The sequence below is a fragment of the Callorhinchus milii genome, unplaced genomic scaffold, assembly GCF_018977255.1.
Source record: "Callorhinchus milii isolate IMCB2004 unplaced genomic scaffold, IMCB_Cmil_1.0 Scaffold9, whole genome shotgun sequence".
NCBI classification, from domain to species: domain Eukaryota; kingdom Metazoa; phylum Chordata; class Chondrichthyes; order Chimaeriformes; family Callorhinchidae; genus Callorhinchus; species Callorhinchus milii.
In genome coordinates, this window is record NW_024704750.1 from 9,218,116 (window position 1) to 9,244,766 (window position 26,651).

General features: G+C 38.5%; 1 protein-coding gene across 8 annotated transcripts in view; it reads left to right on the top strand.

Annotated features, from left to right (window-relative positions):
* Positions 1 to 26,651, top strand: part of LOC103175216 (gephyrin) — a 159,715-nt gene that overhangs the window by 117,512 nt on the left and 15,552 nt on the right. For 5 of the 8 annotated variants that reach the window (XM_042337907.1, XM_042337911.1, XM_042337914.1 and 2 more), the window contains 6 exons: positions 14,606 to 14,743; positions 19,095 to 19,187; positions 19,289 to 19,344; positions 20,070 to 20,189; positions 21,037 to 21,095; positions 24,336 to 24,489. In XM_042337907.1, the coding sequence (XP_042193841.1) occupies positions 14,606 to 14,743; positions 19,095 to 19,187; positions 19,289 to 19,344; positions 20,070 to 20,189; positions 21,037 to 21,095; positions 24,336 to 24,489 (620 nt within the window). Of the gene's footprint in view, positions 1 to 14,605; positions 14,744 to 19,073; positions 19,188 to 19,288; positions 19,345 to 20,069; positions 20,190 to 21,036; positions 21,096 to 24,335; positions 24,490 to 26,651 lie in introns of all 8 variants that reach the window. The other 3 variants (XM_042337908.1, XM_042337909.1, XM_042337910.1) reach the window with 1 other exon arrangement.

A 26,651-nucleotide genomic window follows, 5' to 3' on the forward strand; every position in this document is an offset into this window, starting at 1 on the left:
ATCAACAAAGCAGGAAGTGACAGTGATTTGATGACATGGAAGTTGGCCTTTAAATCCACCTGATGTTCAGAAATTGAACACGTCAGCTATGCACATGCTCATTGAATGGAGTCCATAATTTGCATGAGACTTATTCAAAAAGACAATTGAGTTTTACCCGGGTTCCTGATCAGTACTTGAAATTTATTGGTCATTCACCTCATGGTTGTTTGTAGGATGTTACTGATTCAAATGGCTACCATATTTGCCTGCAAAAAATAATCCTCACAAATGACAGAAATTATTTGCAAGGTGTTTTAAGGCGTTTTGATGTTGACAAGGTGTTATAAAGTGCATGTCGTTTATTTTCAATACATGAGAAAAATCTAATCAAATTTTCATAAAACCAACACTGAAAATTTCAAATCTCTAATGATTTAGAAAGTCAATATTGAATTGAGCCATTTCTTTATTGAAATAATTCGGTTCCGTATAGGATTGGATTTAGTCCTGTTACGTTCCTTTTCATGGAATGAGTTTCAAGTAAATATTTACTTATAAAGTTATCACGATAATTGTCTTCAATTGGAGTACATCATTAAAGAGGGGTTGCTGCTTATAGAGTGAGCAAAGAGTCCAATTGCAGTGATTGGGCTGGGAAAGGTGGGATTTGAGGAAGTATTCTTCCATTCTTACTCAATGTTATGCAAAGTCTAATCACATTTGATAAAAACTTGCTGCTGGAAATTCTATAGCTGATTGAACAAAGTTTAGTCTGATTTGAATCGTTGGTGGTTGCTGAAATTTGAACCGTGTATTAACCATGTGCCATGATCAGATCACTGAACAAATGGAAGACCAAAATCATGCTCCACTGATTTTAATTTATTCATTTCACTTATTTAAAAAATGTGAACCTGGATTTAAATTTGTGATTTTGAAATCTGATTTAAAGAGGTTTGGTGGATTAAGTCATTAGCTCTCTTTGTTAAAAAAAATCTGTTTACCATTTCTAAATGCTGGTCAAAATATATTTGCACATTATACATTATTGGCATTGTTAAACTGCAAATGATTGTTACAGTGCATTTAAAGCCGATTTTGCCTCAAGACCTGCAAGTCCTTATTAAAAAAAATCATACTTATCTTCACCTAATGAATTATCTTCACCTAATGAATAACTGTTTGCTAATAAATTCAGTCTGCAAGAATAGTCACTGTGCTCAAAAGCAGAGTACAGATTAATTAAATGTGTTGTATGGTATCAGACCCCACAAGAAATGCAGCAGAAATGCTGAGCAGTGTACTTGATCCCAGAGCATTTTAAATTTTCAAGAAGCAGTCAGTAGTCAGAGTCTCCCTTGGTAATAGCATGCGATGAAATTCAACCAGGTTGAAAGCGGGGATTCTTAATATGATGATCATGCAATGTTTAAGAGGTTTATAATGAGCATAAGTGCAATTATTAGTTATGCAGTAAATATATTGTGCAGAATATAGATATTCCAAAGTTAACAAGCCCAGAAGAGCAAAGAGGACTTGTTTTCTCTTTTAAATTTGCTTGTTTGTGTTAATTTGGTTGTTCATACTGTTCTTCCCCCTCATTTGAGACTGTACTCTGTTTATTGCCGTATCTAAGAATACTATATAGTCGGATGTGAGGGGGGAAAATATTGAGAATTTGGGATCAGCAGTCAGTGATAAGTGTTGATAATTGTGGAAGAACTTGATATGGATAACGATTTAAAAAATAATTGTCTATGGAGTGTCTGTAGAGATTGATGGTGAATTCTGACAGAATAGAATAGAAATTTACATTTATATACAGCATCTTTCACATCGGGATGACGTCCCAAGGCGCTTATAAAAGCTTGGGTCTTCTGATCACTAAGCTCAAAAACCTTAGAAAGAAAAAGATTTCCGTGTAATGTTTAACAAGTATTTTGTTCATACTCGGAATGCTGATGATGAGATATTTATCTGGCACATCTATGTTGCTGGACTACCAGTGAGTTACATCTTGTCAGGTGCTATGAGCTTCTTGGTTTGGTTAATAAAGCATTCGGAAAATTTCATCTGTCACTCCAAAGATACAATTAGGTCAAATGTCAGTAATGTGTCTCTCCGTTGGCTGAAAAAAAATGTTTTTAATGCTGCTTTAAGGCAGTCTGAGAAATGTGTTCATTGATGTCGGTACCAGCTTGAAAATGGCAGGTGAGTTTGAGACAGAGGAAAATGGGTGATTTTTTTCTGGATTAAAATCCATTGAGAAATAATGTGCATAAAATAAGAAGAGAAGAAGAGAAGTAAGACTGAGCAGAGGTAATGATTCTCGATTCTTGGTGTATATTCATTGGCATAGTAATACTTCAGTACTGCAAGTGTGCCTTGCAGTGAATGAACTGAAGCATTTTTTTTGTATAAGTGGCAAAGCCAGCTAAATGCAGAATCCCTGAAAATTACTAAGCTGTCAGGGTTAATTCTGTTACGTGCTTCATATGATATAATTGAATTCTTTGCATGAATCGTGAAAGTACAGAACATCCATTCAGTTTTATTTGTCCCAGAGAAGTAGTATTAGTGTGTACACGTCATCATCATACCGATTTGTTCATCTTGTGTAGATTGATAGCAGCTGAATAGAAATTACCCCGGGTATAACCAAATACAATAGCAAATATACAAGATTACTAATGCTATACACTGTGTGCAACAGTTCTTAACGTTTCGCCCACAAAATATACAGTCAATTCACTTCACAGTATAATCTGTGAAGCGTTTTGAGACGTCTTGAAAACTTGATAAGGCGCTATATGAAATGCAAGGATTATTATTATTGTATCTTTAATTGTATTTTAATCCACAAAGTGGAATGATTCCTGTTTTTTTCTGAATTTTCTGCTTTCCTTTTGAAATCCCCAATATCCACAACTTCCTGATAAGCTGCAGGACAATTGGCTATAATGTAAAGTATCCCAGACACAGAAAGAGAACCCACAACAGTATGTGTGATATTTTAACTGTACCAACAGTAGTGGCACTTCCAGATTTTTGCTAAATTGGAGACAGTTTCAAAGATTCTTTCAAAAGCAAATTAGATATCTTGTGGTACAGTATATAGTTTAGGACATGACATGTGCAAGCGACTGCCAGGATGGAGGAAGGCGAGCTGGATGGATCTTGGTCTTTTTTCGTCTGGCAGTTCTTATGTTCTTATACGGTTTTGTGCTGGGGGATTGTACCTTTTGAGATATGCAGACTGCCCAAGCTCATTTCACATCGGGCACTTATAGCTAACCAACCGTGGAGACAGTCATCCTTCCAGGTTCTTGTATATATGTTAGTAATTTTTTTTGAATGCTTACAATGCCATCAAGCTGTGTTCATGATAACTGAATATTCTAGAGCACAACAATGGAGATGCACTGGACACTATACAACTATCAACATTGGCAGGGTTCCAAATAACAAGATTGTTTCATTAAATATGAATTTCTATTATCTAGCCTTCTTGCTCCAACCCTTAGCCAGAGCAACCTGTACCCAAACTAGGTGATGTGAGCATTGAACTGTATAGTACATGACTGCACTACATCATTCCATGCCAACTAATGCAGCTTTAATATTTAGCTGGTTTTTTCCCCTTACAGCATTGAGAGACCAAATAGTCACTGCTTCGTTAGCTGATCTCTGGCTCTGAAGTGGATCCATCTGGTGCTTCTTGAATACTAGACTGTAGGATAGAATTAACACTCATCGAAAATCAAGTCCAGCATGGCATTTTAATTTCTTTTAATGGGATTCATTCCCATGAGCTCCTGATTAGAACTGGAGCAGTTAGTGTTATTTGATAAGGGACTGGTTCAATTTGAAATCTGTTATGGGTAGGACTCAGATCTCAAGATATCGTTATATCACACCTGCCAATGCAGCACAGGCAATACCATTTTGGTAACAATGTGAGTGAGAGCTGCATTGATAATGTCCACTCGCACTGCAGTGGAAGGGTTGGAAGTGATCTGAAATGTTGAATCACATGTAGCGTTCACTGGTTACCAAATCAATGAATGCAGGTCACCACTTGACTTGGCAAAAACACTTCACTAGTTAAAAGTAGACTTTACACCAGTTGTGATGTAAGTGCTGTGCAATATTTAGAGGTAAATATTCAAGATCCTCATCCTCACCTACAAGGTCATTCACGGCCTTGCTCCCTCCTACCTCTCCGACCTACTATCCCCCTACTTACCTGCCCGTACCCTCCGTTCCTCTGGCTCCGGTCTGTTCCACATTCCCCCACCCCAACCGCCCTACCATCGGTGGCCGGGCCTTCAACCTCTCAGCCCCTAGGCTCTGGAACTCCATCCCCCAGTGCCTTCGCCTTGCTTCTTCCCATTCGTCTTCAAGGCCGGTCTCAAGACCTTTCTCTTTGACCGTGCCTTCAGCTCCCCTCTCAACTCTACCCCCTCCTCGCTCCCTCCCTTCCCTCCCCTCACCCAGACCATTTCCCCCTTGCTCGGGTCTTGACCCAACTGTCCAGCGCCTTGGGACGTCCTCCCGACGTGAAAGGCACTCTATAAATGAAATCTTTTTGTTGTTGTAAATATGACCATGACATTCTGACTTTTACTGAGAGAGAACCAAGCCTCTATTTGATAACTTTCCATATTTAAATTTAATGTGCAGGGGATCATCATAGGAAGAGCCCCTCTCCAAACATTCATCATCACAGTGTACCCAAAATCTCTTTCCTTTCACCACCTCCATTCAATACCCCCCAGTCATGTCCCTGACATTGTATGAATCGGGCACGGTCCTTACAATAATAATACTTGCATTTGATATAGCGCCTTATCACATCTTTGAGATGTCGCAAAGCGCTTCACAGAATAGACTGTAAAATGAATTGACTTTAATATTTTGTGGGCGAAATTGATGCAGCTCAGACAAGGATTGCAGCACTGTGCTGGACCTGCATCCCATTTCTGCTTTGATGCTACGCCACTGCAATGCAAATACTGTAGCAAATCCTGTATTTCTGATCAGTTTTTTTTAAATACTTGTGACGTTATGATATACATTTTTTTCCCTTGTGGCTAGGTCCAATCATGTCAGTTGTTATCTGGCTGTCAAAGGCGATTTGTCCATTTATCTTTTTTTGTGTCCTTTTGACCACAAACTTTGATACAGAATAATGCAGAAATCATAGACTTTCTCAAGGGGCATCGCAGGAACCGAGCTAAAATAATTGTGTTCTTTCTTTCCCTTTGTCTGAGTTTTAAATTAGTGAGCTCATCTCTTAATTGAAATCCAATTTAATTGCTGTCACTTAAAATAACGTGCTCTTCACATTGCCGTCATCCATTTTGTAAGTTCACCAGTGGTGAAGCTGAATACAGCCTTTTACCCTTTTTTGCTGCTGCTCATTCAAAGTAATTTTGTAAGGTCAGAGGCATGCTGCTTTGTTCAACTCATTAATTATTCCCAGAATACAAATACCGAACGACATCGTGATTTTTGTCGATGCATTCAAATTTTCACAATGGATAGGATCTTGTGTCTGACCTTAGAAACAATTTTCTCAAAGATATGGGGGTGAAAACTGCACCATGTGATGCATTGTCACATTGTTGAACAAGAGAAACCAGATGCAGGCCTTCTAACTCCTGATTCCCCAGGTACCTTTTCACAATGGTTACAGAAACCGGCCACTTTAAAATGAGAATCGGCAGTTCTTCAATGCCGTCATGCTGCAATGTTGGATTCACAATACAATGCAGATTTACATATATATATACAGCACCTTTCAAATCAGGAGGATGTCACAAGGCACCTGACAATCCAACGTTTGCACCTGAGCTGGCGAGGAGGAGGGGAAAGATGACCGAAAGTGCAATCTTGAGGCGGACCTTGAAGGAGACGAGGGAAGGGGCGAGCCTGACCTCACAATAAAATCCTAAGGTTTGATTTGCTGCACTTCAATAAAAAATATTTAAATAATTGAAAGCCTTGCAGAGAATGTAAAACAAATGTGAGGCTTGGCTGTTATAGTCTAGCTTTGACTAGATTTGAGTTTGTTGCTTTGAAATGTTCTTGATTAGCTTCACTGGAAAATGTATTGTTAGTCAACAGCCACTTCAGTCAGCAATTTCAAATCTGTAATGACCAGCTAATTAGGTACTTGTTTTCTGTCCAGGCTATACTGTGGGCGTTAGTGACTCATGATGTGACATCCCAAAGGATAGCTTTTCTTGACTGGCAAAACTATTCATGATCCTCTTGAGTTGCAAAGCAATAATTATTCCCTTTATGTTTATGTGGAAGGTGTCGACCTACACAACAAATTCATGCTTGCTTGTACTATCATTTACTTTGCCCCTTCTCTCGCGCTCATTCCTTGCATCTTAACATCCAACTCCTTGCCTTCCTCCCTTTCCTGCTCGTTGCTTTCACGCAGTCTCCTTCAGTCGTCAGGATCGGTGGAATGGATAAGGCTGTGGGTATTTAGAGGATTGCCGGTGATTCTGGGTGGGCAGGAGGCTTGTGCTTGAGGGGACATCAGGTGCAAAAGGAGATCGCTGAGAAAGGTTGTACCTGATGAACTATGGGTGCCAGGCAGCTAAGTGTATCAACACGAGACCATGTGTTTATGGTGCAAGTATAAATACTAAATTTCTGCTGTTCTGTGGTACAATAAACCAGAATTTTACAGGTCTAATTTCTCTCCCAAATGTTAAATACTGATATACTTGCCATTACATTTGAAAGATGATTGCTCGAATGGTTAGCAGAAGCTTGTTTTAACACTGCTCATATTATAGATTGTATACCCAGATCTGCATACCCTCATAAATTTTACGAGGACGAATTACTTCTGTAGTTTATATTGCATAATATTCTAAGATTCATAACAAGAGGTGGGATGGAAAGCTTCATCAGCAAAATAAATCCTTCTTTGATTCTGACGAATGGAGGAGTATTGGATTCTGCAAGCTGGGTGATCGGAAAACCTTACTGAGAAGACTTCTGCTGGTTATCTTTGCTTGACCTGATGTAATATCAGTAAACTACCTCATTGCAGGATGGAAGTAGGTAAGCAGCTTGGGTTAGGGCAGACTTTGAAGGGATTATTCCTTCCAAAAGGGAGAAACATTTTAGGCCAAAGGTTTGATCAAGTCGCGTAGAATGTTCTTGCAACTTGCTCAGGTCTGCTTATATTATGTTATTATATTATATTATATTATTATTTTGTGAACTCAATCTATAATAAAGGCTGGTACACATGTGCTCCTTCACTGATTGGCTGGCTAACAATTGTCACCTTCCAGGTTGTCAGGTAGTTACCGACATCACATCACAACATAGTGTATGTTGTGCACTATATGCAGGAAATGACATTGGCAGCAATTGATGACTGGAATGTGACTATATTTTAAGTTGCCCCTTTTTAACACATGGTCCAAAATATTGGGCCTAAGCCAACATGTTCTAACAGAGTCTTCCTCTATTTGCCAACAAAATAAATTCACAGGTGGCTGTGCCTACCATCTCAGGGATCATATTATATTAACTTTGCATCCTATTAAAATGGGGAAAATTTATGAGGGTATGCAGAGCTGAGTAAATAGTCTCACCCCAGAGGCGTGTGAACATGAAGGTTCAGCATGTGTAGTTTGATTTAGAGTGATTTAGGGAAGTTGTTGTGTTGTTTCCCCTTTCTGAATTGAATCATGTTGAATTTTGTACCTTCCACTGGGTTTGAGCACCTGTTTACCCATTGCATTAGGGCAGAGACCCATCCCTTGTTTTCCTGCCTGTGCTTAAGCTCCTGTCTTCCAGCTAGCACATTCCCCGAAACACATGTTACAAAACCAGCAGGTTGGGAGGAGAGGGCACCAGCCAGTTTCCTACTGCTCTGTTGTGGCTCCATCTGCTACCCTCAGCTGGACCACAATTTGAGTTTTCATCATTAGTAACAGTTGTACGATTCTTTCAACAAAGTAGCAAGGTTTACTGTGGTGATAAAAGGGTACTATTTTATCTTAAGCACCACTCACTTTTATCCAACACTTTTCCACATAAATTACACGTTTGTTGGAAGTTTTCACTGTCTTAAAGGAAATTGAAGCCTCTTTTCTCAATGGTTTACAAGGTGACTTTTCCGGGAATTAAATTAACTGCATACATGGGTTCCCCTCCCCCCCCCCTTTCAACTGCTACGTTTTAGCAAATACATGGAGGAGAAGAAGACGAAGAAGAAGAAGAAGAAGAGACAGTGAAGTTTGACTGATATGAGTGGATGTATTTTCAGAGTGGGGAAGTTGTAATCACGAAGAGAGGTATGAATAAAAATGTGATATGCATGCAAATGATCAATAGGTAATTACTGATCATTATTGTTGCCGAGCACTTCTTTACCTTTTCCTTCTTCCCACTTTCAACTCTGTATTTGAGACAGGTTCCAATGGAAAGTTACTATATAAATAAATGCAAGTTGTTGGTGAATGTTAGGATTGCAAGTGAAGGAGATTTTTGACGAGATGCTTTGCAGTAACCAATTACATTCTGGTCCACAATTGTTTCCTGATGCTGGAACACTTTTATTGCTGTAATTGCGTTTGCAAGTTCTAAGAATTAAAAATTGATGAAGGAGCTGCTCAGGTCATTTCAGAGTGCACCACTTTCTTTGCATGGATGTATTTGTAAAAGCCATATTTTTGTTAAAGGTAACTTTTGTGTCCGTGCAAATATGGTCTCAGACTTTGAACTACAGCAAATCGATCCGGCAACAAACATGTTATCAAATAGGTCAGAACTTTTGGGCAATTACTGTTTATTGCTTAAAAATTGCAGGTTTTTTTAGGCTAATTCTTTATGAATGCATTTTCTTAGTGCTCACCGGGCTACCAGCCCGAAACAATGAGCGTCGTGTAGTTAGAGAACAATAATAACCTTTTACAGTGAAGTGTTGGTTGCTGATTGAGGGGCTGTACCTGCAGAGCTGTGAGATCCGAAAAGATTGATCGATTTCTATCTTTTAAAATTGTTGAGTGTGTTTTCATTCTCAACTGTATTACTCAACCACTGCTTAACTGGAGATTTCAGTTATTTAGGAGCACAAAGAACTTGACCACAAGCAAAACTAAAACCATGAAAGGATTTTTTTTTAAATACAGTAAGGCGGGGTGGAGGAATGTGAGAACCCCATGTCGAGAATTGTAGAAAAAATGAAAGAAACAGGAAGCAAAGAGAGAAAGTCGACCAGAGAATTAAAAGATAAGCAAAGTCAGTCAACAAGTTGTATAAAATCAGACAAATGGCATGAAATGTAAAAAGTGACAAAAGAGAGACGAAAAGTTATTAGAACAATAATAATCCTCTATGCCGCAATCCTTCAGTCAGGAGGATATCTCAAAGCACTTCACAGGACATACTACAGAATGGAATAACTGTTTTTATTGGCAGAACAGGCCAAGCAAAGAGTAGGGTGAGGTAAAAAGCCTATTCTGCACACCAGAAACAACAAAAAGGAAAAGAGAAGCAGAATACGCTTTGCTGGAATGGATAGTTTTGGAAAAAAATAATTCTCTGATAAATTTAATGCTCTGAAGCTTAACTTGAAGTTACAAAACAAGGAAGAAAGTTATAAAATTATGTCTACACAGACACAATAAGATCTTTACATTTGATACAATGCCTATAATGTTGAACATCTCAAAGAGCTTCACAAAGTTTCTGTGAAGTGTCATGATTCTGTATTTGTAGGCAAGTGCAGCAACTAATATATACTGCAATGGCCCACTTATCTGGGGGATTGTTGGCCAGGAGAAACTCCCTTCTCTTTTTGAGTTATGCCATAGAATTTTAAAAATCAATCTGAACTGACCTCGGTTTTAATACCTCACCTGGAAGATAGCATCACCGACAATGCAACACTCCCCAAGCAATGCATAACAGTGTCAACCTAGATCACTGAAGGTTGGCCCACCAAATAAATTTTCTTTATTGAATATTTCTTGATTCATGCCAAGAAAAAACTGGAAAAACACTCCGATGAATCACGGACTTACCTGGACTTATGCAAATGTTTGGGGGCTGCTTCTTGACGCCCCGCAGAGCACAGGTTGGCCACCACAAGCCTGGACTGTGAGCTAACGTGGGACTTGAACCCAAAATCTTCTGGCCTGGAGGCGAGAGTACAACCAACTGAATCAAGCTAGCATCTTTTGGTCAATTGGCTTTCACTGTTTCACTGACCAACCATATTGATGTGAAAGAATACGTGCATGTGGCTAACATTTTGTTGCAAACATACCGTGCCTTTTACATGTTATGTGAGGCTCATTTCCTCAGCTTGACGCAGCCTACTTACCTGGTTTGATCCCGCTCGTGGGAATGGAGTCTTTCCTGCTGCAGCTCAGTGCATATTTAATTGCAGCAAGCTGACAGCTGTGACTCACAGCAACAGAGTTTAATCTAAATGTCATCTGCACACATTTTGTTTAAATGTCAAGTTAGACAGCAAAGGGATTGCCTTATTGCCAGAATCAGTGGCACACCCTACAGTTGGATAAAGTCATCAAATCTTATGTCAATTTTTCATTCAGTCAAGCCATCTTCAGTTATTCTTGTAAAGTTAAGGAACCCAACATCTAATTGTTTTAAAGCTTCTGCTTTTTACCAGAACATTTATTTCCGAAATGTAGTTGTGCATCTCATCATTGCACATTGCAACTCAGTTGATCTGTGACATACATTGTGCAAAATTAAGTTATTTACCTCATGCTACCTCAGATTGTGTTATATAAATATTGTAGCACTTCTAGCTTATTCCACTGCCCCCACCCCCCCCCCCCCCCCCCCCCCCACCCCACCTCCAGAAAAAATAGTCACGCTACTAGCTGTTATTATCCTTATCTGGACTTGGTCACCAGCTAGTCATCTGTCATAAAGAGTGTATTATATGCTTGAAGGCAATCGATGCCTGTAATGATCTTAACACACAGGGGGCAAAAATGTAAATTCTAGAGGTTGAGTTGCTAATTTTGAGATTCCTGAAACAATAATTTACACTTAAATTGCAACTTTCACGTCAGGGGAATGTCTTAAAGTGCTTTACAAACTGAGTGAGAGGCCGAGCTGGAAGTGGGCAGGGAGAAGATAGCCTAAATCGCAGTGGAAGAAAGCAATCGTTTTGAATGCAGGGATAAAGGGTCTTTGGAACAGTGGCAGAGGACGGGGACAAAGTGGCCGAGAAAGTTTAGAAAAATGCTGAGTAACACAGAATTTTTCTATGCTCTTCTCATACATATCGAGCAATCTGTATTCACAAACCAGAAACCAGAATTAACAATCCAGCTTCTTGCTTAAGAATTTTGTCGGTTTGAGCTTTCTGTCTGTTGACTCAGTGATTTGCCAGCTCCCTGGAAAATGGTCACAAGTACCACATTTTCTTTAGCTGTCCAGGTCATAAATGTTATAGGTATATGTACATATGTGTGTGTCTCTCTCAAGAGCCCTGTCTGCAACTTGTGTAGGTTTCTATGTCTCTAAAGAGTTGGTAGACCTTCAGAGGATTGTGCATGACCTGAGGCTTGTAATCAACATATGGTACAAATTTGACCAAGAGGTAATCCTCTTCCATTGTTATCCAAGAGCTTGCATCTGTCCTGTGCCAATTGCCACATAAATACCTGAGCCTCTCCACAACTGTTGTACAGTCTGTGCTTTGTAAGAATAAAACTGAGGCCTCTTACAAACTCAACCAAACCTACCAATAAAGTACAAATTCAGTACTTTAGGAGTGTGGATAGAGAGCATTCAGAAAAGTGAGCACAATCTAGGAAATAAAATTATTTGATTCAGTGAAACAAACACAATCTATTGAGCCAAATGTTTGTTTGTCTAAAATTGCTATTACTTTGGTAAAGAAGCAACATCAACATTCGTCTCATCGTTCAACATTTATCAGATTAAAGTCATCAGTACATTACCAGTAAATGAGTCAGATGTTTAGAGAGTCCTTCAAGAAGGTTATTAGTGCTGCACGTTAGTGGGCAAAACAAGCAGCTGAGCTCACTGCAATGTATTTACAGGCAGTCCTTGAGAAATTTATCTTAAGTTGCTCACAACTCGGTGAATCACATCTTTTACTGAGACGTCTCAAAATACCTTTCGACTCAGAAACAAAAATCATACCTACATGAGAGAAAGAAATCAGAACAAGATAAACCGCACTGATTTTTACTGATGGATCAGAGAAGGGTTACAGCAGGTCATACATATCGGATTAAGTGAGGTGGAGTGGTGGTGTGGGGGGGTGCAGGCACACAAAAAATGAAGGATTGGAGATGGATGGAACACCACAGTGAGATTATTTGCAAGCTGGTTTAATTGCTTTTGCTTCAGCTCCCCAAAGCTGGGTAATAACCAGCTGCAAGAGAGTTTGAAAGTGAAATTTTCTAAGAATACCTGAGGGCTGTGGAGTTCAATTAATTGAGTCCAGGCATCCTTTTCATGGAGTTGGACACTCCAGAGATGTGAATTTTTATTCCAGTTGATTTATGGAATGGCAGTGGTTTCATTTCTTTTTGATTTGAGGAGTCCAATTTCTTCCGCACGCCCATCCACCCACCCACTCTATTCGCAGGAGATTCTTACTGGCTCAGGGTGGAGCTCCCAGAATTGAGCCCAGAAAGGATTCAGAATCTGTGGGTAAAATGGTATTTTCTTTTGTATCAAAATTATTATTTGAAAATAACAAACGTCAACTGGAAAATTGGCTCATTTGTTTTCAACCAGTACTCATTCCTGTTGGATATGCGTGCACACTTGACATGCACTGCTCTGTTTGGGTATCCTGTGTTCAGTTGGGGTCAGTGACCTGATAAATGCTGTAAAACCCGATCATATCTTTATCTGATATCCACATTCCAGCATGCACATTCCAGCACAGAGTGAATATTGATTAACTGTGGGAGCCCCAAGTAAATATTCTTCCAACTCTTTCTCCTACAAAGTGCCACATAAAAGACTTGTAAGAAAAATAGAAGCCCATGGTATAAAAGGGACAGTGGCAGCATAGATCCAGAACTGGATGGGAGACAGAAAGCAGAGAGTTGTGGTGAACGGCTGCTTTTCTGACTGGAGGGAAGTGTACAGTGGCGTCCCCCAGGGATCGGTATTAGGACCACTGCTCGTCTTAATATATATAAATGATCTGGACTTGGGTATAGCAAGTACCATTTCCAAGTTTGCGGATGACACAAAGTTAGGTAGGGTGGTAAACAGTGAGAAGGATAGTCGCCAACTGCAAGAAGACATAGACAGAATGGTAAAATGGGCAGACACATGGCAAATGAATTTCAATGTGGAGAAATGCAAGGTAATGCATTTTGGAAGAAGGAATGAGGGGAGACAATATAGGCTGGTAATACAATCTTAAGGGGGGTGAAGGAACAAAGAGACCTGGGGGTTCAGGTAAATGAATCCTTGAAGGTGGTAGAACGGGTAGATAAAGCTGTAAAAAGGGCATATGGGATACTAGGCTTTATATATAGGGGCATAGAGTACAAGAACCAGGAGATTATGATTAATCTATATAAAACACTGGTTAGGCGTGAGTTAGAATACTGCACCCAGTTCTGGGCACCACACTATAGGAAGGATGTTAAGGCATTGGAAAGGGTGCAGAGGAGATTTACAAGGATGGTACCATGACTGAGGGACCTTGGTTATGAGGAAACGCTAGAGAGGCTGGGATTATTCTCATTGGAGCAGAGAAGGTTACAAGGAGACCTAATGGAGGTTTTGAAAATCATGAGGGGATTTGATGGGTTAGAAAGGGAAAAACTGTTTCCACTGGTGGGTGTGTCAGTGACTCAAGGAGACAGATTTAAAATAGTTTCTAAAAGAAGCAGAGGGGAGGTGAAAAGAAATTTTTTCACGCAGCGAGTTGTTCGAATCTGGAACGCATTGCCTGAAAGGGTGGTGGAGGCCGATTCGATAACAACTTTTAAAAACGCGGTGGATGGATATTTGAGGAGGACGGGTTTGCAGGGTTATGGGGAAAGGGCTGGGGAGTGGGATTGAATTACATTGTTCTTTTCTATGATACTCCTCCCCCCCACCCCCCGACCAGAGTACTGAAGAAGAAACTTACAGTCCATTGCTGCCTCAGCTGAATCACAGAGTTTAGCACACCCTGGGGATTGAACCAAATCTGGTATGGCTCAGGTCCACACCAGGGCAGTGTATAATCTTCTAAGCAGTTGCAGTGGGTTCCAAATTTCCAATTGTATGAACATCAGGATTTGGGTTTTAAATTTCTACTGTTCACTTGTAAGCTTCATACTTCATTCTTGATTGGGTGTTGCCAAAAAGAATGTTCACGTGTGGTATTTCTTTTATTTCACCATTTTGTGACAGTACAATTTACAGGCAGCAGCTGGTTATAGAACCTTCCTGGGCTGGGTGACTTTATTATTTCCCACCCAATATATTTTGACATTAAAATGCTCGTGTGTGTCTGGAAGCTGACAGTATCAGTGGTATTCAGTTTCCAGTTTCAATTGTGCTGCAGAAAATCTGTCGGGAGTATTGATCCTTTGCATTTTGTTACTTTTAGGCCACAGTGCAGTTGATATCAGCAAGGTGGCCCGACGACATCGCATGTCTCCATTCCCTTTAACGTCGATGGACAAGGCCTTCATCACTGTGTTGGAGATGACTCCCGTTCTTGGCACTGAAATAATCAACTATCGAGGTATGATTGAGGGCACCGACATTAAAGCTGCTGTACGTATGGCTGGCTTAACTTGATGGATTCCTAGAAGTTAAATCTAGGCAGTAGTTTTGGAGGGCGAGGAGAGAAGACCAAAACTAATTACAGAAACGATGTTCACCTGATCTGATATGTTTATCCTGCAATTTTTTGGTACCACAGGTTTATTATCAACTTCTTTCAGGTATGAGGTTTCAAATCTTGCCCTCTGCATTCATCATTCTTGAGGTGAAATTATATCACAACAGAATTTTATTAATAATCTGACCAGTTTACTGTGATCTTCTTGCACATTGAGTGTCAGCCCACTGGGCTCTAGTCACTGGCGAGATTGACCAAATTTTTTACAGGTTATCCAAAGCTGACAGCACATTCGTTCTTTCTAGGCCCTAGAAATTGAGTGATGGTGCAGCGGCCTACCAGGTATTGTGAAAAGAATCAAGAGCATCTTTTAGAGAAGACTTCACTTGCATTGATGCCAACCCATATCAGCACTGTGATGCTGCTCTTTTGGCACCCATCTGTTGCAAGTGACAGCATGGCATCAATACCAAATGTACAGTTCAACTGCAGCCAAATGATTCCACCTGCTCAGTATAACATTCAGTAACTTTTAACTTCATCTTTAATTCAAATGTATGTTTTTATAACTTAATTATTGACAAATATAATAATGAGAAAATGATAAGAAGCAGGCGTAATGGACTGGATACCCCAGCAAAGGTTACAAATATAAAAGGTTTCCTTACAGCCTTTAGGAACACAGAAATGAGTTTATTTGCATTCAAACTAACTCTCCCCATCTACTATCGATCTTGAAGGGCATTTGGCAATTTTATTAGTACTGGCACTGATAGTTTGGGCTCCACAGGAACGATGTAATGCTGCACAAATAAGCCATTTGAAGGGTACGTATTGATAGATAGGACATTAATATAAGGTTTGTAAATAAGTTTGCTAGGATTGATTCAATGGGCTTCATAAAATTAGATCTTGCTGGAAGCACAGGTTCATAGTTGCAGAGTTCTTTGGGAATATTAAGAAGGGGGGAATACTTAAACAGAGAGGTAAGGGAATGTGATATGGAAAAATTATTGTGATAACAGGGAGACTAATTTTCTCAAAGGCTACACATTATAACTTGGCCAGCTGTTGTGTGTGGGCTCTGATGGTAGAACTTCTATCTGGGGAGCTAAGGATGGAAGTTAATTGTATTTGAGTAGGAAGGTGGGATTTAATTAACTAGAAAAACAATTTTAATCACTGTGTCATCTCATCGTCTCACAAACCTGAGGCAAGGACTCGGCCACTAAAAATATGCATTGTCTCACTGAGGGACTGCCAACATAATAGATATCAATTGAGATGGGAGGAAAGCTTTGAAACATTTCTCAAAGTAAGCGGCTCAAATCACGGATGTGAAGAAATCTGTCCCCTCTTAGAGGAGCGGCCTTTTAATGGATGATTTCATAAAATGCCATCAGGATATCGTAGGCTGGAGAGTCTCAAACCAGCATGAATGTATATGGATTTGAAGATAAAGATGAAATCCATTTTCACTAATATGGCAGTACTTTAATACACTGTTGCTGACTTTTTCTGTAGCCTCAACTGCAATTATAGTCATTAAGCAGCTGGAGGAGTTAAATCCAAAGGAAGCAAAAACCAAATAACAAAATTGCGTTTATATAGAGTCTTTCACATCGGGAGGACTTCCCAAGACGTTGAGTAGGCAAATTACCTCAACCTGCTTTCATGCACCTGCTGATTTAGATTGGTATTGATGTATACAGAGGAGGTTGTATTTTTTTAAAAAATAGTTTAACAGGAAAAAAAACTACATCATATTGAATAATGATTAATTATGTCAATTTGAAGGTGATTAGTGCAGACATTATTTTAAATCCTTTATTAAATAATTTTGGAACAGAAATGACCCCACTTTATTTTCTTTTTCATTCTTCCATACATTTCGGAACAATTTTAAGATTAAAAAAAAATGGCAGTTTCAGTAAGCTATTTCTGTGAGCCGCTGTACAAAAGACATTAGTCATTCTACCAATCATTGTGTTTTTGTTTTTGCGTACTAACTGGCCCATGAAGATGAGCAATAACTCATTCTTGAATAATTAAGGATTCCTAATAAGGTGACCTATATCTCTTATGTACTTCTTTTGAATAGTTTTGAACGTGAGGTAGAAATGTTTTATTGTTCTTTACCCATGTGGATTTCTGAGATTTCCTCAGAGCTTGGTCCAACTAATCATTTAAATTGACTTGAAAATTGTGTGGAGAGAAATACATTTTGTTTTGATAATGATGCGTTTCTGGTGAGATGTGTGACTAAACAGCTTTGTTGCTGGATGCTTTTATTATGATAACCACAACTGTACAATTACACCACACAGTGGTGCATAAATCATGATTTTAAGCCATGCTTTTAATACCTCTGCATTATTAATGTGCTACATTAATGAACTGAATATTGTTAAGAATTGTATGAAAGACATTTTATTACATAATTTGATTTATCTTAGGCTAACTCATTTATTAAAGCCATGAAGTATATAGCTTTCTTCATCAGTAATGTGAGATATTAAACACTTCTACATTCAAATAAATTCCAGTGCATTTGATGCCCACCTCCATTTTCCACCTTTTCTTATTATTGATTCAAAAGTAATTAAGATAAAAGAGCATAAACAAGTCAAGGTGATACTATATTAAGCTGTAACTGGACACGTGAACTTTACATGCATTATAGGGTTAGATGCTTTACCACTGGCAGTCTATGGGATATGTAATTGTAAAAGAAAATCCTTTCATATGGATTCTGCAGTTCAATTTCTAAAGTACTGATACTATTAGATGCCCATTGTGAATGGCAACCGCCTTACTGTTAAAGATGTGCCAACAAAAATGTAAATCTCCTGAGAGCTTAAAATTAGGGAACAAAGAGTGAAAATTCCTAAATTCTTGCGTGATATTGGAGGCACAGTTGGGATCAGGCTCATCTCAAATCACAAGAGAGTTTCATTTGTAGGCCTTTCAACACATTTGATCAGATCCTTACAAAAGAGCAACAGTAATATGCAATGAGTATGCCCCCAATTCAGACATTGTATTTTATCTTCACAAGAACTTGCAGCTTTTAGAATGTCCTCTGAATTCCATATCTTAAGCCAAACACAATTTTATAATTTTCTTCAAACAAAGGGAAAAAATACTGAAATTAAAACTAATACAGTGACAATTACAAAGGGAAATACAGCTCTTTGAATCTTTGTATCTGACAGAATAAATTGGGCATGTTTTCTTTGCAATGAGCTCTTTGAGCTTTTATCATTCATCCTACAATTGATGTGGGGTACCTTTTTGCTTTGACTAAGGATGATCTGAACTTTATTCTCACTCCCTCCATTAGCACGTTTGTAATCATTTCTGGGTGGAAGCGATTCACCAGCTGAACACACTCAACACACCAACTCAACACACAAGTTTTTCATCCTCAGCAAAAAAGGCTACACTGACCTGCCTCACTGAGGAGGAAGTATAAAAACACCATAAAATGATTGTTAGTTTAGGTTTTGGTTATTTTACCTGCTTTCAGTTTTCGGAGTGAATGAGAGTTTTGTGGTTAATTTTTGTTTTGAATGTTTCAAATTATTTTTTCAACAAAGTGCAAACTAGAATTCTTTTCTGCTGCTCTTCAAAAGACATCTTAAAGGGGGGAACAAACTGCAATTTGACTGCTATAAAGGAATGAAATAATGTAGAACAGAACAGCAAGCCCAACAATGCTGAGTTTTCGGGCTGTAAATTGAATGACAGCAAAATAAAAAAAACTTAGATTTTTCAAACCAGTTAACATTTCATTTTAATGGTCCAGCACAAGTCATTTGCCTCTGTGCCCAGGGCCAATCTTCTCCACGTCCCCACAGAGCTATTTTGAAAAGAAAACAGATTAATCAGAGGAAAGGTCTCTTCAATTAGAAAATCTCACTCACCACAATCACTGCAATACACGCCATTAGCATCTTAAAGATGACATTGATCTCAAACTGCAGCCATTAGATTGCATGAGTGTATTCAGTAACCAAATTGTATCTGACATGCAGGTCAGCCACCTGCTCAACTTGGTCAGGTCTGTGCTTTTCACCCACAAAATGTACAGTCAATTCACTTTAAGTATAGTCTGTGAAGCACTTTGTAATGTCTCGAAGATGTGATATGGCGCTATATCAAATGCAAGGATTATTATTATTATTTTTATTCATCAATTGTGAAGTCTGGTTTATTTTTATGCAAGCAGATTTCTTTGTGTTTCATTTAGATGGAATGGGCCGGGTTCTGGCACAGGACGTGTTTGCAAAAGACAACCTGCCACCTTTTCCAGCTTCAGTGAAAGATGGGTATGCTGTACGAGGTGAGCAGATTCATAGGTTATGATTTTTTACACAACTCTGTTGACGTATATATTCAGAGGCAGTTTTAATTGCGTGTGTCTCATATGTTTGATATTTACAGCTGCTGATGGCCCTGGTGATCGATTCATTATTGGTGAATCACAAGCTGGAGAACAGGTGAGGACTGAGGTTTGCTTTGTATGGAATTGAACTTTAAGACTTAAAACTAAATTTAGGATTTTCCAGTGATTCACACATAACCTTCCTCAATCTGTGAATGTTATGTTTAAAAAACAGAGTTTTTTGGAAGTGAGAAAAGGCTGCTTGGGGAGAGGGGGGTAACTGTACGTTTGTTGTTGCTGTACAATTACTTCAAACTCAGAATTACAAATATAGAGTATTACTCTGGTGTTACTTCAAACTCGGAAATGAGGCATAGCTATGATAAGAGGGATTACGATATAGCAGGTATTAGTTTGAGTTCAAAAATGTTGCATATCAGTATAGCAGGAGCTCTCACATCATTTCGGCTTTGCATCTGCCAGTACAAAGCAAACTTCTTAAACTTAACATTTGAAGTCCTACATGTTGGCTCCATGGAGCTCTGTACATGTGTATCCGTCACATGGGCTGAGATCTACTTTCTTTTCAGAGAGTACAATTTGGCACTTTGCACCTTACTTGCTGTGTTTGGATTAGTGGGATGGGGGGGAGGGGAGGAAGCCCAATCATTTCATACACTATGCAAGTATTTCTTTTTGGTATGTAGTTTTTAAACATTTGAGCCAAAGAAGTTATCCTCTCTGGGCTATGTTGCCTGTGTATCAGTCACACTTTATAATTTGGAAGTTTGACTAATTGTCTCAAAGATGATCTTTTTTTATTCCTGCATGTTTTTGCAGCCGACTCAGACTGTGATGCCTGGTCAAGTGATGCGGGTCACGACAGGGGCTCCAATACCTTGTGGTGCAGACGCTGTTGTGCAGATTGAAGACACAGAGCTCATCAGGGAGTCTGATGATGTAAGTTGGGTACAGGGATCCCGCTGCTCTTCAAGAAGTTTAAATACTGGAAACAACTGAGGTTTTATTTTAAAATGAAAAAAGTTCATTGATTTATAATAGTTGAGGTACTAGGACAGATATCAAATCTTGTCATGTTGAACCCATTTCATATTGATGTCCTTTGTGTATGCAGCATGATGTACTTCTAATCATGGTAAGTGATAGCTAGCTGTTCCATTTTTGTTTTGGGCACTCCATGTAGTGCTTACATTTCAGAAGCGAGTCACAAAACAAGGACCAGGTCATAAACAGAGTCTCCATACTCACATGGTTTTGTTATTTTCTATGGTTGTTGGTTGGGGTGGGGGAATTGAGAAGGTTGGATTTAGTGAATTTCATATTGCAGAAAAATCTTCATGCCAAATTTTTTTTTGTGTATCCGTTTCATTTTAATGCAATTATATAAGTTGCTAAAAAGAATGCCGCATGCTACTTTTTCTTTTACATGGGAAGACAAATTTCACAAATGAGAATGGCGTAAATCCATTGTAGAATATACCTCATAATTGACTTCCATTCTCTATAAAAATATACTTTTCATTTATTCTCATATTTATTCTGTGGGCTTTGCTGATAATTTTTACTGCCCAATTCCTTGAAATTTCATTGCCGATAAATCAAAAGTCATAATGCAGAACTGAAAATTATCTTTAATATCTTTGTCGCATGCTGCAGTCTAGAATGCTTATCAGAACTCATCAGTAATGCTTTTAGGATACAAAATATTACCCACTACTAGTCTTGTGACTTTACAAGTGCAAAATGCAATACTTTCTGCGGCTGACGTTGCAGTTTAATGTTACAGGGTACAGAAGAGCTGGAAGTACGAATTCTGACACAGGCTCGGCCAGGTCAGGACATCAGGTCAGTTGTGTTTTTGAACGTTGATTGCAAAATGGTGTGTCATTGTGTGTTGGTAACTGAGTGCACTGCAGTGTTTCTAAAACTAAATGTTCGTAAAAATTATTCTATATCAATGCCCAGCTAAACAAAAACACATCCTTATAAAATCAATTTCTGGTAAATTTTCTAAAATGCACTGTAGTTAAATCACATATTGTTAAAATAAGACCCCATGTCTAGTTTTCCAGAATTAAATATTTGTAAATTATTGTGGAGAAACTGTTAGTGCAGTAAAAAAAATAAATCTGCCTTTGTGTTTTATTGCCCATTTAGTTCCAAATGTTAGTTTTACTCTATTAATAGGATGTTTAAAAATGCTCGGATGATCAAGAAACCTTATAATTTTTAAAAGGTTTAATTAGAATGCCAAAGTCCATGAATGGGATGTGTGACTTGACCTAGCTTGTGGGCTTGTGCTGCTGGTGTGCACATTAAATATGAATCAAAATTATGTATGAATTTTGCTAATGTTTCCAGTCAAATGTGTTAATATTCCAAACTAGATTCATTGCATTGAGGACCAACTCATGTAAATTCTCTCAATCTCGCAAGTAACTTAAATTTGAATCAAGGAAAATATAAATTCTTCAGAATTTTGAGAATTTTATTTTGGGTTTATTCGAAGTTTCATCTTCCTCAATTCAGTCTTGATATCATCTGTGTTTTGATTTTATCCAGCGTGCTGTGCTGAGCAGAGTGTTTTTTTTATTCTGTTCAAATTGGCATTCAGTATTTAACAGGTCAGGAGAGTCCATTAGTGTCGTGTTTTTGAGTGGATCATTGACTTGCTGGATATGGCACACTTAGTAAGGTTTTGAGGTTAATTGCAATATCATCTGATGAGTCACAAAAGACAGCTCATAATGGAGTAATAACATTTATATGATGTCCTCCAACATATTTTTTTCTTGGAACAAATTCCAGTGAAATATAGAACGAGGTTAATGCCCACAAGTTTTGAAATTGGATTTGTATCTAAAAATTCAATTTGTCATTTTGAAACTATTACGAGTCAGAAGTGCAACCTTGAACCATCAATACGAGCAGCACCACAGTGTCTGATTGACAGGAGCTGTCGGTTGTTAAAGTACCCTTCGTGACTGATGCATTTAAGATCCAGTGCATTCTGTTCAAACTCTTAAATCGTGTACCTGTATGGAAGTGCTCATCATTCTGCTGTGTTGAAACAGTGTGAATGAGATAATCTATAATTCATTCTGGTAGTTACTTAAATCTTGTGGGATAATGAATCTCTCTTACCATGCTTTTAAGTAACGTGTTTTTGGTTAGAAAAAATAATTTGGCTATCCTGGAAGTGATTTTTAAAATTGCCATTGTACAAAATGGTCATCATAAATAATTTTACTTCAAGCTCAACACTTCATGCTTTAATGCTGCGTTAATAGTGTGCAATAAATGTACAGATATATGGCAATGTGAGCACATTAGGGAAGAGCAGTGAGTATCAGAAGAAGGCGATGATTATTTCTATTATTGTTTTTGTGTGAATAAACTACATTTCAGGACGATCTTTCATGTTTCTTGATCTATTGGACATTAGAAGTGATGGCAAAAAAAGTAGGTGATATTTGAATTTAAAATGTACTTGAATGAGTGCCCAAGAGAATTCACTTTCACAAATAACCAATGAAGTGGAATGAGCTGCACAAAGAGTGACCGTCAATGTATTTGCTTCAAAAAATATTCTTTAGAAAGCAGAGGTACAATATCCTGAATGGGAATCTCCCTTTTTCAGGTCCCGCCTGAAAATCTTCCTTTTCGACCATGCTTACAGCCACCTACCCCCACCCCCACCCCTACCCCAACCCCTCGGAGTCAGGTTTCGCCACTGTTAAGCACTCTGAGATACTACCCTGCGTGGAGAGTGCTATATAAGTGCAAGTTGTTGTTGTCATCTTTATGGAAATTCTTTGAATGATCTTTTGGAATGTAAGGGGCTATTGATACCAAAGAGAGGGACCAATTGCTCTCTTGGCAAATTAATATTTTTCTAGAATTAGTATCAAGGACCCCACTCCCATCCCAGATACAAAATCAACTCAAACATCTCTGCTTACTGTAGCTTTAGCCTCAATTTCACAAGATCCCACTGTACAACTTAATAACTCTTACATTGTGTGTAATCCATTGTAGATTTGCAACTTATCGAAAGGTATCAATCTTTTTTGATTATTTACTGGTTTTCAGATCTTTTCCTGAATTATTGTCTGAGATGCTGCACCATATCAATGTATTTTTTTCTTCCCCAATCTCAAAACCCTCAGTTAGACCTTCCCTCTTCACCACAAACATTTTGAACTGACCTCTGCCACCATTGCCTCTCTCCATTAATAAGTGGCCATTGTAGTTTTCATATTGAATAACTTCTAAATAATTAGTATCTATTCTATCTAAACTTTTGTTGTAAAGATTTTTGAATTGAATGATAAAGGCAAAGATTTCAGTGAACAACTTACTATGATTTTCGTTAGCAAGAGATGTATGTACGTAAAATAGTGAATGAGAAAAGGATATTTGGCTATGAAATTCATTCTCTCCAAAGACCAAGTTCAATTTGCCTCATCATCAACTCTGCCCAACATTCACACTCTCTTGAGGAAAGCAACCAACTAGAGGTGAAACATCCAAGAAGATTTAAGCACAGAAGCTGTGTGTAATTTCTTGCTGACCCTAAAGGTAGTCGAGCAAAACTCCAGGTTATTAATCAGCTTCATTCAATTTTGACCAGTTTCTTTGCATACGCAGTTGTGCCTTCAGGTCCCAGCAATGATGGCAGTATTTGATTACCTAAAACCATGTTGGCCTTGCTCTTGAACAGATATTAATTCAGTTCTTTCTTTTTTAAGGAGTCCTCCAAATTAAGACCTGCTTTTGATAATGAGCAGCCCTTCACTGTGAATGTATTTGGTTTCTTTTTCATCTTAATTACCAATGCAAGTTATTTGCCATTCCATCAATATTAATTAATGCCTTTAATATGAGTAATTGTTAATTTAATTTTAAGACATTCAAAGCAGCATCTAAACAAAAACAAAATACATCTTGACAAAAAAAATTAATAGTTGTGTAATTTGGACTGCAGATAACTCACAACATTTCAGATTAACAACAACTGATTTCTTTGCTTTTGTTTATAATAACAGTGGGTGGAATTTGACTTTTTTTAAAATCTGTTCTTAGACCAATTGGCCATGACATCAAAAGAGGGGAATGCGTTCTGGCCAAAGGCACCCACATGGGACCTTCTGAGATTGGTCTGCTTGCAACTGTTGGGGTGACTGAGGTTGAAGTTCACAAGTTTCCCGTGGTAGCAGTGATGTCCACAGGCAATGAGGTATGTTTTACAATCTCTGAGGCATAGAATTGTGAAATATTGAGTCTTTGTGTATTATGTGTATTATGCTTCTTTATTTCAAAATCAAGCCAACTTATTACAGCCTTGGACTGTTATCCGTACTTCAGTAGATCATTGGCAAGCTGAAGAATAGTGCACACTTTTAATTGACAGGTGATTGCACCAATTCATAGGCAGAGCTTTGTGGTTTGTAATACTGCTGATTATTCATCAAATAAAAGAAAGCCTAAAACACACGCGCACACAAACACAACTCAAATGATTATGTAATGGAAAAAGACTTCTTTTTTTTAAAATGTATTCCTGAATTTTTTTTAACGAAAGATTTATTTTGCTCCTTTATTTTGTTTTTCTGATTCTTTTTGTTTTAACTTCGATGTGAACAGATGAATCAGGTAAAAAAAAAGTGGTCACTTTACACAATCATTTCACAACGTCGTAACTGGACCTAATTGCACACAAGCCACCCATTCCCTCCCCCAGAATGCTGCCGCCATCTCCTAGGCAGCGACCACCATTCACCCTCTAGCTTGCTGCTATCACCTGAAAGTATGCCGTCAATGTCCATAGCCTCACCTCCAGAATCAGCAGCTACAGTGATAAACTTCACACGGTTGCCGTCAGCTTCCAAGTTTAATGGATGCCCGAGGTTGTTGTCTGATTTGACTTTGGCCACCACAAGCCTTTCATGAGGTCACAGTCGTTGAGTCACAGCTACCCTTCCCAAGGACATGACTGCTTTGTGTGCGCACACGCTGCCGTTGCCAAGTCTTATCCATGCAGTCCTTCAGAACTATCATGAATACAATGCTGCTGCTGCTGCCCAAGCTCTCTTTGAAGTTGCTGTAACTTCATAAAGTTGTTCACACTTTCCCTTTGGGTGCAGTCACTGACTGCGGTTTACATTGTGGTTCTGCTTATAATTAAAGGTTCATCATCTCAACTCAATCCCACTTCGTAGTGTTCATAACCTTCGGTTTATAACCTTCAGAAGTAAGGTGATGCAGGGCATAGGAGCCGCAATACTGCACAGAACAATGTGATAGATTAATGCGTGTCATTTCTTGCTTGGTGAGAACAAAGTGGAGGTGACCCTCTCCTCCACTGAAAGAGTGGACAATTTAGGAATAATTACTACCTACAAATGTACTCATTTAAGTCTAGTGTACAGTGGTATTGACCACCTTCTCAGTTGACTAATGATGCATGCACCGAAAAGATGAAAGAAAACTAGGGGCGGGAGGAAAAGAACTGGGTTCCTTTCATCAAACACTAAAATGGCTTGTTGGAAATCATCGGTACAGTATTATTATTATTACACCACACGTACATTTGGAACCATTGAACATCTGTCATTGTTGCTTGTTCTTTCATTGCACTTTCACCAAGTTGGATCAAGCATCTTTTATATATTTCAATTACTCTTGAAAACATTCCCAATTCAATTGGTACAAATGGGCAGAAACAGTTGGAACCAGGAACATTCAGTGCATTATTCCTTATCATATATTTGTCAAGTGGCTTTCAGTTCCTGGCCAATGACGAAAATCTTGGAGAACTACATGTATATTTATATGGTATGATATCTCTTGGAAACCCAAGCGACTTTGCAAATAAAACAAAACAACTTGAATTGACTTAATGTTGCACTTAAATGTTCCCTCTCCCATTCTGTGCTCAATTGTATTTTATCATTGCTTTCATTTACATGGAATGGAATGCCATAGCTTTATATGAGCAGGACTCACCTCACAGAAATGGTAAGGCAGTAAACTTTGTGTGATTAATGTAAAAAGTAATCCAGTTAAAAGCTGGTGAACAGTGTTTTGTACACATTTTTACTTCACTTTTGCCATTTGAATGCTTTTCGAATGTGTTTCCATCGATGGACAACAAATAAGATGTAAACCAGTGGCACAGCTCAAGAAAATGCATGCTAGAATCCTTGATAATCCAGTAACCAATGCTTTAGTGTTGTTGTTGTTGTAGTGGGTGGCTTGCAGATTAACCTTTAGGTGTTCCCTTTGATAACAAGTTTCACTTCTTATATTAAAAGGTGTTCCGACAGCATTTTCAGTACCAATGAGACATCACTTGCTGACCATCTACCCAAAAATATTCTACAGCTGCAACCCATATTG